Genomic DNA, 16094 nt, shown 5'->3' on the forward strand with positions numbered 1-16094 from the left:
AAATGTATTTAAAATAAAATATATAAAACAAATGAAATCTGTAGTAAATACATTTATTTTTATAAGTAATACGACATTTCGTTTATTTTTATTTTTTTAATAAACTATAAAAAATATAAATTTAATACAATATACTGACATAATCATACTCTTTTTAGTATGCAATATGTATGCTGTTGGCACTGAACATACATACATACATACAACATACATATAACATACAAACACATACATACATATTACTTTTTTATTTCTTAGCATGTTTGTCACACTTAAATGTTTCAGATCATGAATCAAATGTAAATATTAATCAAAGCACTTTTTCACACAAGGCCATGTGTGTTTGGATTTTGTTTTCCCTTCCTAATAAAAACCTTCATTTAAAAACTGCATGTTATGTTTACTTGTGTTATTTTTGATCAATATTTAAATTTGTTGTTTCATGATCTGAAACATTAGAGTGTGGCAAACATGCAAAAAAAAAAAAAACACAGGGAGTGGGCCAAAACACAACACAACACAAAATGTCCTTCATTCAGCATGCGGTCTTGATTTTCCAATTCATTCAGTGTTAACTCAATAATAACAGACACTATATGATGATCTATGTTACATAACTGATAGAACAGAAGATTTGTGCAAAGATATCAGTGTAACCAAATGTTTATATCAGCCCCAATAACATTTCACACACTAGCAAGACACAGTGCTGCGTTTGTTCCTCCGAACCCAAATGAGTTTGTTAAAGCTATTCTCTGTCCACTGGTGTTCCAAGACTGTGCTGTGCAAGGCACATAATTCAAGTCAAACTCTGGGTCTGTTCGGTCCAGATTCAGCGTTGGAGGCAGGGTGCCATGGTAACACGCCAGCGCCGTGAACGCTGCCTCCAGCGCACCTGCGGCTCCCAGAAGATGACCTGTGGCACCTTTAGTAGAGGACACAGCCAGTGAATGTGCATGCTGCTGAAACAATCTTTTAATGGCCTTGTTCTCAGCGGCATCTCCTAGCGGTGTGGAAGTCGCGTGGGCATTGACGTATGTCACGTCTGAGGCAAATACTCCAGCGTCACGAATCGCAGCGGCCATGCACCTGCAAAAGGTAAGAAACACAAGAAATAATCTGTTATAAGGCAGTAGATGATGACTGAAGTATATACAGATGTACTGATATTCGGACTGATTTAAAAAGTAAGAGAATTACCTGAAGGCTCCGTCTCCATCTGCGGTTGGTGCTGTGATGTGACTGGCGTCTCCAGAGAGCCCGTAGCCCAGCACCTCTGCATAAACCCGAGCACCTCTCTGACGGGCGTGCCCATACTCCTCTAGAACAAGCACTGCTGCCCCCTCACCCATCACAAACCCATCTCTCTCTGGGTGAAATGGACGAGAAGCCAGTCTGGGTTCCTTGTTCCAGCTGGTGCTTAGGGCCCGAGCACGAGAGAACCCTGCTATAGATAGCGGGCCGACGCATGCCTCCGTGCCACCGGCGAGCATCACCACAGCATCACCGTGAGCGATAAAACGGGCGGCGTCTCCGATAGCATGCGCCCCTGTGGTGCATGCAGTTGAAACAGCATGATTGGGACCCTTCAGTTTGTGTCTGATGCTTATGTGGCCGGCGGCCATGTTGACCAGGATGCGAGGTACAAAGAACGGACTGACCTTGTTGTAGCCACGTGTTTGAAATGCAGCCGCCGTTCGCGCAATCTCCTCCAGAGAAACCATACCCATGCCCACCGCAACACCAGTGCTAAGCTGTTCCTCAAGGCTGTTGGGAAACCACCCACAATCCTCTAGGGCCAGCTGGGCAGCACCTATTGCCATAACTGTGGCTGGAGACATACTGTTGATCTCCCCTTTGGATACAAACGTGTCCTCTTTAAAATCTCCATCTTTATCTCCTCTGGGAACACGAGCTGCCACCTTGCATGGCACTGTTTTATATTCATCTGCATCCAGAGCAACCAAACCACTCTCTCCACCAATCAGACGCTGCCAAGGAAGAGCACTTCCTGTTCCGAGGGGTGAAACGAGTCCGATGCCTGTGATGACAACCCTCCTCTGAGCTCTTACTCTGTCTGTGCTGTATTGTCTCCTAGTGGTACTCAAACACGAGCAGGTCTTTAAAGTCCCACCACAGAGTCTCAGTAAGAGATTCGGAGAGTATCTCAGTGACATGCTCAGCCTGACCTGAGAGGATAGAAGATACATAAGATCATGACATCACTGAAGCACTGAAGCACGTAGAAGGGGCGTTAAGATTTGAACAAAAATATTAAAAACATTATTTTGAGAATTTAATAAGATGATTATCTTGTGTGCTTTAATGTAAGCCAGAACATCTGACATTTTGTATAATAGGTCACATGGTATATTGCACCTGACCTTACTGTCTGTTTACATTGTGCATATATAATAACAATAATAATATTAATAAAGTAATAATAATAATAATCATATAAAATGTTGTTTAAAATATTTAAATAAATTAGAGCATATTTACATGACCTTTTCCAACACAAGCATGAAACCCTAATATAAACTCAAATATATTAAATATAACTTACATAATGGACATAATGCCTTCAAGCTAGAATAACCTTGAAATATTTTATCGCAATATATCAGTCATTAATTCCGTATTATATATTTAGACACAGACATTCAGTTGCTTAATCAATTCAACTAAAAATAAATAAACTTGAAGGTGAAAATAATTTAAATGAAACACTTACTTTAATCCACGTGAACTCTACAGTGGCTGATATAAACAAACCAAGCGAGACCTATGAGCGAGCCAGTAAGTGACACATTTCCGGTTCATGGAGAGAGCTTTCTATAATAAAAGTGCCCCGAGTGCTGTTTAAACAGTTCTCGATTAATACAGCCTAATAATATGTTGAGCTCTTCTTTTTCATCTTATTTTAAATAAAACACGAAACGTATTTGTAAAAACGACCATTAATATAAATAAATACTACTATCATGTTTATTTTCGACAAACTTAGCGAACTACCTAAAGTAAGGTATTTAAACACTTCTCAATGGAGAGTATTTTTAAAACCTGAAAAGTCACTCGTGCGGATATAATTTTAAAAAATATTTCAAAATAAAAAATAAATGGCTAAAAAAATATATTTACTGAAATAACGTTATACTAGTCAACCTTTGAAGTGGATCAAAGTATATATTTTGAAAAAAAATATTTTTTACATTTTTTCATATTTGGCCAGGAAAAAAGAAGTTTTTTGCCATAGGTTGTAAAATTAGAAATGTATTTGTTGCCCTCTGAAATACATTTTCAGATAAATGAACGTTAAAACTTAATATATTTTAACTTAAAAAATAAATTAACCTAAATCAAGCTCTACTTTACAAAATGTATTTAGCATATATTTAAGTCATATTTTTGGTGAGAGAAATTTATTTTTATTTCGAATTACAAACAGTAGATTATGAGGTCGATTTACAAACGGTGATTTGGCGCCCTTAAAGCGAATAGGCTACGAAGGAGAAGACGACTTTGTTTCTCTTTACACATTTCGACAAGTGTTTCAAACTATTACATTATACAACAGAAATGACTAACACGAATCAGAGTTCTCAGTTAAATCTCTGTTCTTCAGAGTCACTGAGGTAATTATACGGATAATTTACCATAACTGTGATTCAGATCAATACATTGTGGATATGGTGTGAACTTTTGAGGATGAGCCTTTATTATCTGGCTCCTCTACCCTGAATAAACTTTCTTTTGTCGACTCCATGGAAACAGGAGACTTTGAAGAAGGAGGGGTTTGCAAACTTTCCCTCAGTGTGGTGAGATCGTGGAGGCAGAAGGAGGAGTTTTACCTCAGACAGTGAGTTTGAGGAGGCTTAAAGGAGGAAAATGCACTTCTTGGCTCCTGCTGATGGAGGAACCGCTTTATCTGCACCTGACACAGAGCCAGAGGAACAGAAAACACCAGATTGATATTTTTTTATGGCATTAACAGACCTGTAGGTTTTATTGCTGTGTAGTTTTTGTGTTGTATTGTATAAGATGTTGTGTGAAAGCTCTTGTGCAGTGCGGTTATTGCCTCTGGCCCTCAGAGGAGATTGGATCACACTGGAGCAGAAGATCAAAACTTTAGACAAAGGAGATCCAGAGCTTCTTCTGTTTGATGAGGTGAGATGAATTTAATATGATGAATTTTGAATTAAAATGATTAAAATGTTTGACTATCACTGAATTAATGATATAAAAATATTAAAGCAAGTTTCCTTTGCAAATAAATGATGCTGGAGATGGAAATAAAGTCTCACAAGATTTTTAGTGGATGTGTGAAATCAGTGCTGGGCCAAGATTAATCGCGATTAATCGGAAACAAAATAAAAGTGGGGCTGCATTATATATGTGTGTGTGTGTACTGTGTGTAATTATGTATAACCACACACAGATATATACATTTCAGATTTTTATATATACATTTTTTAAATGTATATATACATAATAATTACACACGACACGGCAAACTCATATTATGCAAAAAAGCATTTTTATTTTGTATGCGATTAATCACGATTAATCTTTGCCCAGTACTAGTTTCAAGTTTTAGTTTAACACACATTGACAAGCAGAAAGTCTTCACAAAGAAATTCCTCTTTATTTGCTTGTTATTTCAACAGTATTTTGATGTTCTATCCTTTCAAACCTGATATACTTTTGTGTAATATTTTTACTTAAAAAGTAAGCTGGTAAGCTTAAGTAAGCTTAATTTGATACTTTTCAATGTGATATAATAACTTTTATGCATTTTTAGATGCATACAGTCTAAAAATAGCTAAATAATAATAAATGAAAAAAGAAAATGTCCTTTTCTTTATGTAAAATCCTTTCTTTAGTTAACTTTCCCTTTAAATTCATTCATAACACTGTGCCAGAAATCTGTCATCAGTGTAATGGATGTTCTTTGTATCTGGACAGTATTTTAAATTAATGAGCCTCTTGTGTAAACCCACACACTTAAACCACATTTAAAGATCTCTTTTACTGTAAGTACACTACTGAATCATTTCTTCCTGCAGTGAAATATTGAATTCCTGATTATGTATTCTGTCTCTTTCCTTCAGGACTCAGGTTTAAACCTCCTGATGGTCGTGGTGCGAGACAACCGTCTGTCTATTCTTGACAGATTACTGGATCTGGGGGTCAATATGAATGACAAAACAAAGGTAGAAGTTTCCCACAGTCTCTCAAATAATAACTTCACAGAAAAAACTTTTCTCAACATTTACCACTCATCCAGATGTTGTTCATTACTGTCGCACAATTACGTATTTTAATAAAAATGGTTTGATGGTTTAGCAGCTCATTAAAAATGTTTTTAATATTATGTGAAAGATATGTCTGAACAGATCATTTGCAATCTGCAATTTCGGACACACCTTACAAAATTTATTTTCTTCTTATATTAAAAACCCAATTTAAAGACTTCTGTTTAAGTCTATAAAAGACCAATATAAATTTCTTTACATATTAATTTATTTCATGTATTATTTTATTTTAATGACTAGTTGGATACAACAGTCAACAAGTGGCCAGCATACTTATAATGGGAGTGCAGGAATGTAATCTAGTTTGATGACTTTACTATTATTGGAATGTGTTGGAAACATTAATGAGTAGGTGTGTCCAAACTTTTAATTAGTAGTATGTCAATGGCAATATCCGCAGTGAGTTTACTAGCTGTGTGAGACACACAGTCACAGCTGGTGAATAATTGTGTCTCTGTGGGTGTTTATAAGCTCAGCACACATCAACAGTCAGCAGCGGGTCGGATCTGACGGGGTGGATTGGAAAATAAAAGGCGGAGAGGTGACAGAACGTTTGGAAAAGTTTTTAGTGCGGGACTGAGTGGGTGAGAGGATTTTTATGCAAACCTTCAAGGCTTTTTGCCACATCTGCTGCTCTTGCTAAAATCCAAACGTATTTTAAAATTTTAATCTTCTTGGCATAACAGTATATTGCATTAAATTTATAACCACTTAACCCTAAATCTGATACAAATTGAGCAATGGTAGAGCATTGCGTTAATAACATAAAAGGTCATGGGTTTAAAACCAGGGAACATAAATACTTGAAATAAAAAATGTACACCTCGCTTTGGATAAAGCGTCTGCCAAATGTTTAAATTTAAAATCAAAGTTTACCTTATTTACAGTTTGCATTTGTAAGATACAGATATAATTTTTTAGTTGGGCCAGGAAAAGATGTAGTTGAAGAAATGTCATCTTCAAAGTGATTTGACATCGAGAAATGTCTTGAAACAACAGATTACAAAAAGTTTTATAAAGCAGAACTACTGTTTATGTTTTAACTGAAGGTTCTGATAGATGGATCCTGTAAATGTGTGTAAATATTAACGGCATATTTCTTTTTCTGAAATCATGGGAGAATCATTAGCAGGAACTAGATTTTGACAGTATTTTCTTCAGTATTTTCTGACCCCTATGATGCTGTGTTCTGGATGGTTGTCAGGGCGTTGTAATGTTTTCAATAAAGGGTTATTTTAGGTGTTTTTAGGGTGTTGTGCAGGTTCAGGTGGTTGCTTACTGGCCCAGGTTAAAGAACACTACATCTCCTTAAACCTCTTTGATGTTCAGGGTTAGGTCCCTGCTTCAGTATCAACCTGTGGTTGATTACTATATTCAAGTCACATTTATTTGTATAGCACTTTCTACAATCTTTCAGTGCTTCAAAGCAGCTTTACATGGAAGATGAAGGAAAAAACACAGAAAAACATCTGAAACCCTGGTTCCCTGAGAAGGGAATGAGACGCTGTGTCTCCCTTGCCATACTTATGGCGTACCACCCGCTCCGACATAGGCCAGATAAAGTGTGCATTCCTTTCCTCATTTATCTGGCTTCCACCCAGGGTCTGAAATTAACAGCCGTCAAATGCGGGTAGATTTTCCGTTTGGCGACTAAATTCAAAAGGCTACCCGCCACACTGGCGGGTGATTTTCATACCAAAATATTAATGCAATATAATGTGTTTGCCAGTAACTAATCTGGGGACGAGGTGAGCTAGCCACAGAAAGTCTCTACGCTCCAAGTCTCGCACTAGAGACGGTCTGTTGCTAGCTAGTACTGCAGGTAACTTGAGGTCTGCAGCTATCTGCTGCATATTAGCTGACATTTACCGTGAGTGAGCCAACCTTTGAAACCAAAACTCACAGACGAAAAGGCGGATGAGTTAAATAAAACAAGAAAGTTTTGTGAGAAATGGAGGGATGGAAATAATAAAGTTTCAAGAGGCTGGCTACAATATGATTCTGACGCTGCCGTGATGAGTTGTTTGGTGTGTCACCAGTATGCTTAAGATAAAAACAAAAACCACTAATTTGTCATCGAAAAAAAACGACGAAACTTGAGAACATTTGTGACCATGAATACAGCAAATGAAATTAATGTACATGTGACAAAAAAGGCTGTTTATTATTCTGGCCGGTAAAAAATATGTTTGACTGGTGGTTTTTTTCATCTACCAGTCCCCGTGGCAGGTGAGCCAAAAAGTTAATTTCGGACCCTGCTTCCACCTGTGATGTCACGCCCAACCATTGGTCGAATTTGATATACATATTCAGACGCCGCTATGCTGTAGGCGTTCCCCATAGCATCAGCTCTGACACAGCGTAGAGTTCCTTCGAAAGGGAACTGAGAAATATTAATAATATGTATAATGAAAGCTAGAGTATTATGGCCAATTATATTGTGCTTATAAATAGTTTATAATCTATTGAAATGTTATATACTTTTTCATTGAATATCAAACATGTTGTCAATTAATTTCATAAATAGGAGGCATCATATTAAACAAGACATGCCTTTTCATCCTACACTTTGGAAGTTTACTTATCCATTTGTGTTGGGACAACATCGATTAACTGAAACAATGAAGATGACTGAGTTTTCAGCATGCTTTGCTCTCATGACAAATGAAGACAGTAAATGTTGAAATTAAGTACTAAACTGTGAGTTTTTAAGCAAGATAAAAGTTATGAGGACTTGTTTGTGTGTGTTGTTCAGTAATGTTGAAATTCAAGAGTTTTCTGTTATGTATGTCAGTTTTTGGGGGATACCAAGTGTGAGTGTTTCACTTAGGTTCAGGGTGAGCATGTTAATACCATTCTGGCATGTATGCAACTTTACTCATTAAGTTATCATCTGCAAATACTTGTGCTTCCTGTCAGCACCATGCATTACATATGGAACAAAATAAAGATTAATAAAAATTCACTCAACACAAATTGAATTTTCAACATCAATTAAGTGAACTTAATTATTATTCTGTAAATATAATCCCCCCGGCTTATGTTCAGATAAATCAAGTCATTTGTTCGATTACATTTTATTTATACCTGTATAGCACTTTTTACAAGTGTTTAATTGTTCCAAAGCAGCTTTACATTAATAAAAACAAGAGAAAACAGAAAAATCATAGGACAACAAAGTAGCACAGTTCAGCGGCTAAGATTAATTTGTACTAGTAAGGGGAGTAACAATGTAATATGTAATGTAACGTAAGTCTAAATTAAGCTGATGTCAGACTCCCAAGCAGAGCCGGCGCCAGACCATAACTAACAGGGGAGCACTTGGCTTCCAACGGGGGTGCACGCAATAGCAACAATAACTTGCAAAAACAAGACATTAAAACAACAAATACAGTGCAAGCACACACTCATACAACAAGTACAGACTTGTCAGCTCATTTCCCGTATAAAGTGCAAAAGACCACAACCTATGCGCAAAACTATTGAACTTCGACTGCGGCGTGAGCGCAAGCTGAGCTCCGCTGTTCTCGCGCTTTGCTCGACGCAACAACAAACCGCCCTCGCGCGGCGCAAGCCATTGAAATGAATGGCTTTCATAGCGCAGCGCACACCGCGTCCTAGCTTTAAAAAAGCCGCTTTACCATAATCACGTCGTAATGCTGTTAACGGTCTATAAGCCACACTTCACATTTAAGCTTACGTAATTTAAAACAACGCTAACTTACCTTTAAAATAGCTGAAGACGGCGTGTAAGAACATTAAACTTCCTTAAAACAGTGTCCTGTAGATTTGTAAATTCCACCTCGACCTCTAATCTCTGAGTTTGAGCCAGTCTGTGTTTTCATGAAGTCAGATGAAGCAGGCGGTGCTGGTTCGTTCTAAATGTTCTAATATCCATATTTTACACGATCCTAGGAGTTGAAAAAACTTCTAGGAAAAACCCTGTGAGGAAAAAGTCCTTGGGAGAAAAAAACTCTTGAAAGAGAGCCAGACATAGCTAATCCTATAGAAGATATACTATATATTGAGTACTTTATTATAAAAAGTTATGTGATTAACTCTTTCACCGCCAGTGTTTTTTTAAAAAGTTGCCAGCCAGCGCCAGCGTTTTTCATGATTTTCACCAAAGTTTAATGCCTTCCAGAAAATGTTCTTCTTTAAATATATAAACATACAATATACCAAATGAAAGAACAGACCCTCTGCTTTCAAAAAAAAAAAAAAAACGTTTCATCCTACCTTAAGTGGTTCTTTTGTAATCAGCTTTTGAATATGGGTAGGTTTCTGCAAAAACTCCACATTTTGAGCAAAAAGCAGAGATAATTCCATTTTTGTGAAGGACTTTTCATAGAGATCCCATTCAGAGCGATCTTTAAAACAGACACGGACATGCAGCCGCTTGCCATAGGGCAATACTTCCGGGTTTAAAAAGTTGCGGAAGGATAATAGCGGTATTGCGGAAAGACGGAAAATCTCGTCATTGGCGGGGAAGCGTTTTCTCTTAATTGACGAGATATCTCATCAATGGCGGTGAAAGAGTTAAAAAGTTTTAATAAATAAATTAAAAGTAAAAAAAATGAAATAAAGGGAAGTGGTCAATAGAAATTGTGTGAAAATAGGTGACATAAATTTATAAGTTAAACCAACAAGCTATTTTTTTGAGTGATATCATCAAGCGCACCACACACCTACAAAATTGAAACAACTTTGTGATTGTAATCGGACTATTACTTTACAAAAAAATGCTTTATTAACAGAATTTACAGAGCTACAGTTGCCAACGTCTGACAGGGAAAACCCATAATCATTTATAAAACAAGCGCATCTCTCCTCAACAAGCCGTGTGATTTGAGTTTCATCATCTGCGGCACAGCCGGGTAAATTCTGAGGTTTAGGAGTTCGTTCCGAATTGTTGAACTTTAAAAGAACCACTAATTATACGATAGCAAAAGAAGAAAAATGTAAGTAATGAATTACTACAAATGTCAGTTACAACATATAGGCATCAATCTCAATTCAAAGGAGCCGTCTGTTTGGCTGCAATGTTGTTTTCTCTCAATCTGATTTTTGGACTTGTTTTATGGCTGATGTGCTTTACTTTCCATTCTTTGATTTTGCAAAGGTCATTGGTGCTTTTCTCCATCCATCACTTCAGAGTCAGGAGAAACATCTAGAGAGTTGTGTGCTTGTATATTGTCATTGGCATGTTCAGATTGTGTAAAACCCAAGAGCATTGTTGAAGTCTTAACTGTGTAGACCTGCAGTGAGTAATACTTCAATATTCCAAGCACCTTTGGTAATGGGATCATCTGGCCGTGTCATTATCAATCAAAACCAGTTAAGAAGTTTGCGGTAGTATAATGCAAACCACATTGGGTCTAGTCTGAAACGATTTACAGAAGAATTCTTCTGTGTAATATCTTCCGTGCGTTTTTGGAGGTGTCTGGTTGCTCGCACAGACACGGGAGAGCGGGTGTGTTAAGGGCTTTGAAGGGATTTGGGTCGCCCTTGGGTGTCAGGAATGGGGATCCAATGTTAAGCGATACAGCTAGTTCCCAAAATCTCTGTGGTTTAGAGAAGAGAACACGGGAGGCCAATTAATATATAGCAAGGAACGTACGAGATACCATGTTAACCATTTTTTTGCTTACATAGTCTCATGTGACATTGATATTTCAAATAGTTTCTTGTGTCAGACAAATGTGACCTTGTCTGTGAAATCCAGATTTGGAGCATAAAAGTTTGATTTCACATTAATTTCAATCTTTGAAATGATCTTATTCAGTTATTAAAGATATCAAGGTTATATTTTCACAGAACACAGAACAAAAATAAATTTAATTTAACATATTTAAAATTTGAGCATTTAATCCATTACAATATTGTTTTTAGTGGTTTCTAGGTGTATCACATTTGTTTTCAATCAACCTATGTGAACATGACTTATTTGAGTTAGGATCACATGAATAATGTTGTATTAAAGCAATATTGCCAAAACTGGGTTGGGATTTCCAGTTCCCAGTATGCTTTGCATGAGACTGAATAATGAGAGTAAATGTCCAAATAAGGGTTATTTAATGAAGGGTATTTGAAAGAGTTTCTGTTTTGTTGTTGGGTTTTTAAATGGATACCATTGTGCAGATGAGTCGAGCATGAGATCAGTCTCATTGACATCTATTAGTTATGTAGTATTGTTTTGATCAGAAAGCATTACATTGTAAGAGTAAATGTCTTGATTTTTTAAGCATTTACATTGGAAGTGTTTATGCCATAATCAGCTTCTGTTTCAGTTGAGTGTTAGTTATGGTTAGCTTGCTAATGTGTGCTGTTGTTGTCGTATAATAACTTTATATTTCGAAATTTAAGTAGAACGAACATGATTTAAATTTAGATAATTTAATTGCGTGCAACCACTTACCTTAAAACAATTGAGCAAATTCAATGAATATTTTTTGTGAATGGTCTTCACATTATTTAGGATACTTTTATGTAGAAAAAGAAAATGATTTTAGCTGCCACAGCTTTACAGACAGTAGGTAACTTTCTATAAAATAAATCATCTGTTTTAATGGATAAATGTAAATGTAAAGTTTTTGTTGCTGAACCTAGCAGATTTCTTGCCATTGTTTTTTTACTTTCAAACTTTATAAACCATATAGTGGCTGACATGAATTAAGTTTTTGGTAGAAATGTCAGATTTATCTTATAATATGTTTTAAAACAGCAGTCCACTGTGTTTTTCACAGGGTTGCCCCCTTGCATTCCTGAATAAGTGTTAGTGATTTAAGAAAACCCACGTCTGTCTTTTACATGAGGTTTTTAAGCTCAAACCACACTTGGCTCTGTTAGTGTTGGCATAGAAACCCTGCTGGTATTCAGTGCTCCATTCATCTTCACTATTAAGAAGTGTTTCACACGAGACTACACTTCATTATTTGAGACCTTATATGTTTATGTAGATGTTTTAGACTAATAACAGCTTTTGTATGCTTGTATGCTGTTTTAAGCTTTTGTTATGCAATGTTTCGGTCAATTTCTTTGTGGTTTACTTCACTATACTATAAACATTTCTAATAGCATAAATTACATGCAATAAATCCAAATACAGTATCAACAGTGTTCTTGAGAGAAGCAGCATTTATGATGAAATGTTTATGTTTCTTTATTTGATAAAGAGAGATCTTATGAGATCTGGGGTCATCCTGTAACCCCTGGTGATCCCTCTGGAATGTCATTCTAACTGTGTGTCTGATTCACATAAACAGATGAAGTGATGTTGCGTCTGTCCTCAGATAACTTCTCATTATAGCTTTGCACGCCTTTGGGAGAATAATTCCCAATACAACACATTTTGAATAAAGTGGATTTTGATGTGAATGTTCTTATTGTAAATGTTATTTTTGTTCAAATGAAATTTTGTTATTAAACCATCTGTCTTAGACCTCCACTCAATACTTCATATAGATGTACAGATGGGCCGGTATGAGATTTGGCAAAAAAAAACAAAAAAACATTCAGGCCAGGTAAAAATGTATTTATACATTCTTTCAAAAATGTTTTTAGTGTAAACATCAATCAATTGCATGACTTAATTGTTTAAATGGGACTTTTCAAAAGACTTTTTAAGATGTAAAATAAATCTTTGGTGTCCCCAGAGTACCTATGTGAAGTTTTAGCTCAAAATACCCCATAGATCATTTATTATAAGGTGTGAGCAAAGATTTGCTGTTTTGTGTGTGTCCTTTAACATGCAAATGAGCTGATCTCTCCAGTAAATGTCAGTGCAGTGGTTGGATAGTACAGATTAAGGGGTGGTTTTATTATAATAAGATCCCCTTCTGACATCACAAGGGGAGCCAATTTTCAGTGAGCTATTTTGTACATGCTTGCAGAGAATGGTTTACCAAAACTAAGTTAATGGATTGATCTTTTCAGGTTGATAGAAGCACTGGGGACCCAATTATAGCACTTAAACATGGAAAAAGACACAGATTCTCATGATGTACCCTTTAATTAATTTTGTGTAAACACAGCTCATACCTTGGAAAATTATATCATAGACAATTATAATCAAGGTTTTTTGCCCATCTGATGTTAATCTTCTTGACTACCTATAGAGTATTATTACATTCTTCTCCAAAAAGTCTTTATTTTGATCAGATTAAAAAAAAACATATCAGCTCTTGCGTACCATGGGAGGAGTGAGTCGCGTGCAAGCAGCACACACAAAACATTACCCCACTATCTCTGGATAACTTGATTCACTACATGTTTGTGTTGTTTACATTATATGTACTTACGCACTGATTTTTAACAAAACACAGACATTTGATGCAGTTTTACTTACCGCCTGCGAACCAGTTGGACTTGGGACTCGAATAAAGAAACTATATCCATTGTTACATAAGGCTGGCTTACTTGGAAAGCTAAACAAGGCTTTCTTCTCCTTACTAGGGTTGTTGTGGTGACAGATTTGACACATGCTGCTCTGTGACGCGCATTCAGCGCTGCTGAATTCACACATTCAGTTACTAGTCTCTCTAACGAAAATAAATGATTTAATTACAAGAAAAAAATCAAAACGACAGAAGACGGTGCTGCGGTGGGCAAGTGATCTAACCAATGAGAGGCTGAATCATCGTGTATCACCGGTTATACTGACTATTGCAACAAGCCTTCTCCTTAAATCCAAAAACACACGTCTTCTTTCGTGCCATTGTTGAGTCTTGATATAAAACAAAGCTGTCGCGTGCAGTGATGTCTTTGACTTCTATTCAAAGGAACAACAATGCCAATAAGCGTTCTCGATCTCGTTCTCACTCTGATTGACGTAGGTGTGCTTTTTCAGGGGATGTACCCATAAAAGAACTATGGAGTCACCCATGTTTAAAAAAAACTTTCCGAAGCTTGTAGGAAAGGCCCAGAAATACTCCATTATATGCTTTTTTGCATTTGTTTATCACAAGGGTTACATGGGTTAAACTGTATTAATAGGTAAGAATGCATAAAATAGCATTACCCCCCCCCCCCTTAAAAAAAAACCTCACAGCCTCTATTGAGTTTTGGATTATTTAGGTCATCATGTAATGTTTTGTTACAACCATAGTATATCACCACACACAATTGTTGTTGTTGTTGTTGTTGTTGTTGTTGTTTTTTTTGGGGGGGGTTAATGTTTTCCATTATTACAGAATCAGTAAAAATCATTTAATGTGTATGTTTTAATGTCAGGCAGTGATATTTAATATGATCAAAACTGTCAATTACACAGAATATTGCCAGAATGTCACCGGTGTAATGTGTAATGCTATCAATTGTTGTTGTGTTTTTATGATGATTATTGTGTTGTGTTATTGTGTCAGGACGGACGATCTGTGTTACATGTAGCAGCTGCTCACTCTAAAGATGAGATTGTCAAACTCTTGGCAAAAAAAATCGACCCTAATTTACCAGGAGGGGTAAGATTCTAATTTCAACAAATCTTTATCTTATCACATTGAGACTATAATGTGTATGTGTTCTTCTATGTGGTACCCATTCTGCTGTTAAACACCTTTTTGCAATTAATAGTTGTTTTTGACCAACAGTTACATTATTTATTGATGTTGGACATATTTTCTATATTTTTTTAGAATCTCATTTTTGAGGAAGACACTGCACAGCATGTTGCTCAAAATGTTGATAATTTTTTCATCTTTCTATTAAATGTACATTGAGAAACAGCAGATGTATGAGGATAATGTCAGCTATGTTTAATGTTGTAGCCCAGCTGTCAGCTACCCCTACATTACGCAGCATCTCGGCCCACTGGAGGACTTCCCGTCGTGCAAACATTGCTCAAATTCAGCAGCAAAGATGCTCGAATCACCCCAGACAAGGTACCAAACTCTTTTTATTTACAATAGTGATTAAATCTGTGATATTTACTCGCCCACTATTCATGAGCAGAGTGCAAAGGCTCTTAACCTTCAGATAATTTTACAAACATTGATCCAAGTCTTTTAGCTCATCAAACATCCCGTGCAATAATGTCATGTGAGCTGTATTTGTGAAAGAGTCATTATTATGCTTTCTGTATACAGTATTAGCGGTCTGTAATGTTATGAAACACACTGATTGTGTAGTGATTGTAAGATCTCTATGGCTACATTCACACCACAGGCGAAAATCTGCCTTTTTTCCCAAATGTGACCCATATATGATTTCCATTGAATTTGATAGTCTGAAGAGCAGAAATCCACTTTTCAACGCCACTTTCATATGTGGTCCTATATCGATTACATATCTGATGTATTGCAATGCGACTTCAGTCTGAACAACCATGTCGCATTTCATCCAACTTTTTCGAGCAGCATCCATGCTTATTTCTGCAAATACAGTGTGCTGAGTCTGAAGTCACGTCTTTTGCGAATGCAGGTCACTACAGGGACGTATACGGTTCACACATGAGACTGAAAGCCTCAAGATAATGTGAACAACAGCGCAAAAATTCAAACTGAGCATCAAGACCTGCAGTGTAAACTAAGCTTATGAGATCAGATGATCTGAGCATCAGTATTTCAACATGTTGTTTTCCTCTGTGTCCAGGATGGCCGTCTCCCACTTTTGCTGGCTGTTGAGGCTGGGAATGTTGGAATTGTACGGGAACTTCTCTCCAGCCAATCGGAGCCGCAGCTTCGAGCTGTGAAATCAGTAAGCACCAAATGATCTTTCACAATTGATGAAGACTTCATACGCATACATTTTTAGTCTAGTTTGATGTAATGCAAAGTGAAGCTA

The 16094-nt window shown here is 36.6% G+C and overlaps 2 protein-coding genes across 2 annotated transcripts in view; one reads left to right on the forward strand and one right to left on the reverse strand.

Annotated features, from left to right (window-relative positions):
* Nucleotides 1-34: 34 nt before the first annotated feature.
* Nucleotides 35-2819, reverse strand: oxsm (3-oxoacyl-ACP synthase, mitochondrial). Its single transcript, XM_065284210.1, has 3 exons — nucleotides 2735-2819; nucleotides 1201-2189; nucleotides 35-1089 (listed from the first exon to the last, which is right to left on the reverse strand). Exons 2-3 carry the CDS (start codon nucleotides 2175-2177, stop codon nucleotides 687-689), a joined length of 1380 nt encoding a protein of 459 aa, XP_065140282.1. The 5' UTR covers nucleotides 2178-2189; nucleotides 2735-2819; the 3' UTR covers nucleotides 35-686.
* Nucleotides 2820-3809: 990 nt separating this feature from the next.
* The window catches only part of trpn1 (transient receptor potential cation channel, subfamily N, member 1), a 44287-nt gene continuing 32002 nt past the window's right edge, over nucleotides 3810-16094 (forward strand). The window contains exons 1-5 of the mRNA XM_065284199.2: nucleotides 3810-4167; nucleotides 5112-5213; nucleotides 14678-14773; nucleotides 15080-15193; nucleotides 15903-16007. Of these exons, the coding sequence (XP_065140271.1) occupies nucleotides 4042-4167; nucleotides 5112-5213; nucleotides 14678-14773; nucleotides 15080-15193; nucleotides 15903-16007 (543 nt within the window). The 5' untranslated portion in view covers nucleotides 3810-4041. The remainder of the gene's footprint in view (nucleotides 4168-5111; nucleotides 5214-14677; nucleotides 14774-15079; nucleotides 15194-15902; nucleotides 16008-16094) is intronic.

This window comes from Paramisgurnus dabryanus, chromosome 19 (genome assembly GCF_030506205.2).
Source record: "Paramisgurnus dabryanus chromosome 19, PD_genome_1.1, whole genome shotgun sequence".
In the NCBI taxonomy this organism is placed as follows: domain Eukaryota; kingdom Metazoa; phylum Chordata; class Actinopteri; order Cypriniformes; family Cobitidae; genus Paramisgurnus; species Paramisgurnus dabryanus.

Bases quoted from the DNA above. Each gene is read 5' to 3' on its own strand.
- oxsm (XM_065284210.1), bottom strand. From the start codon at position 2,177: ATGTCACTGAGATACTCTCCGAATCTCTTACTGAGACTCTGTGGTGGG. The intron at 1,090-1,200 runs GTAATTCTCTTA...TACCTTTTGCAG, and splicing joins GATGGAGACGGAGCCTTCAG to GTGCATGGCCGCTGCGATTC.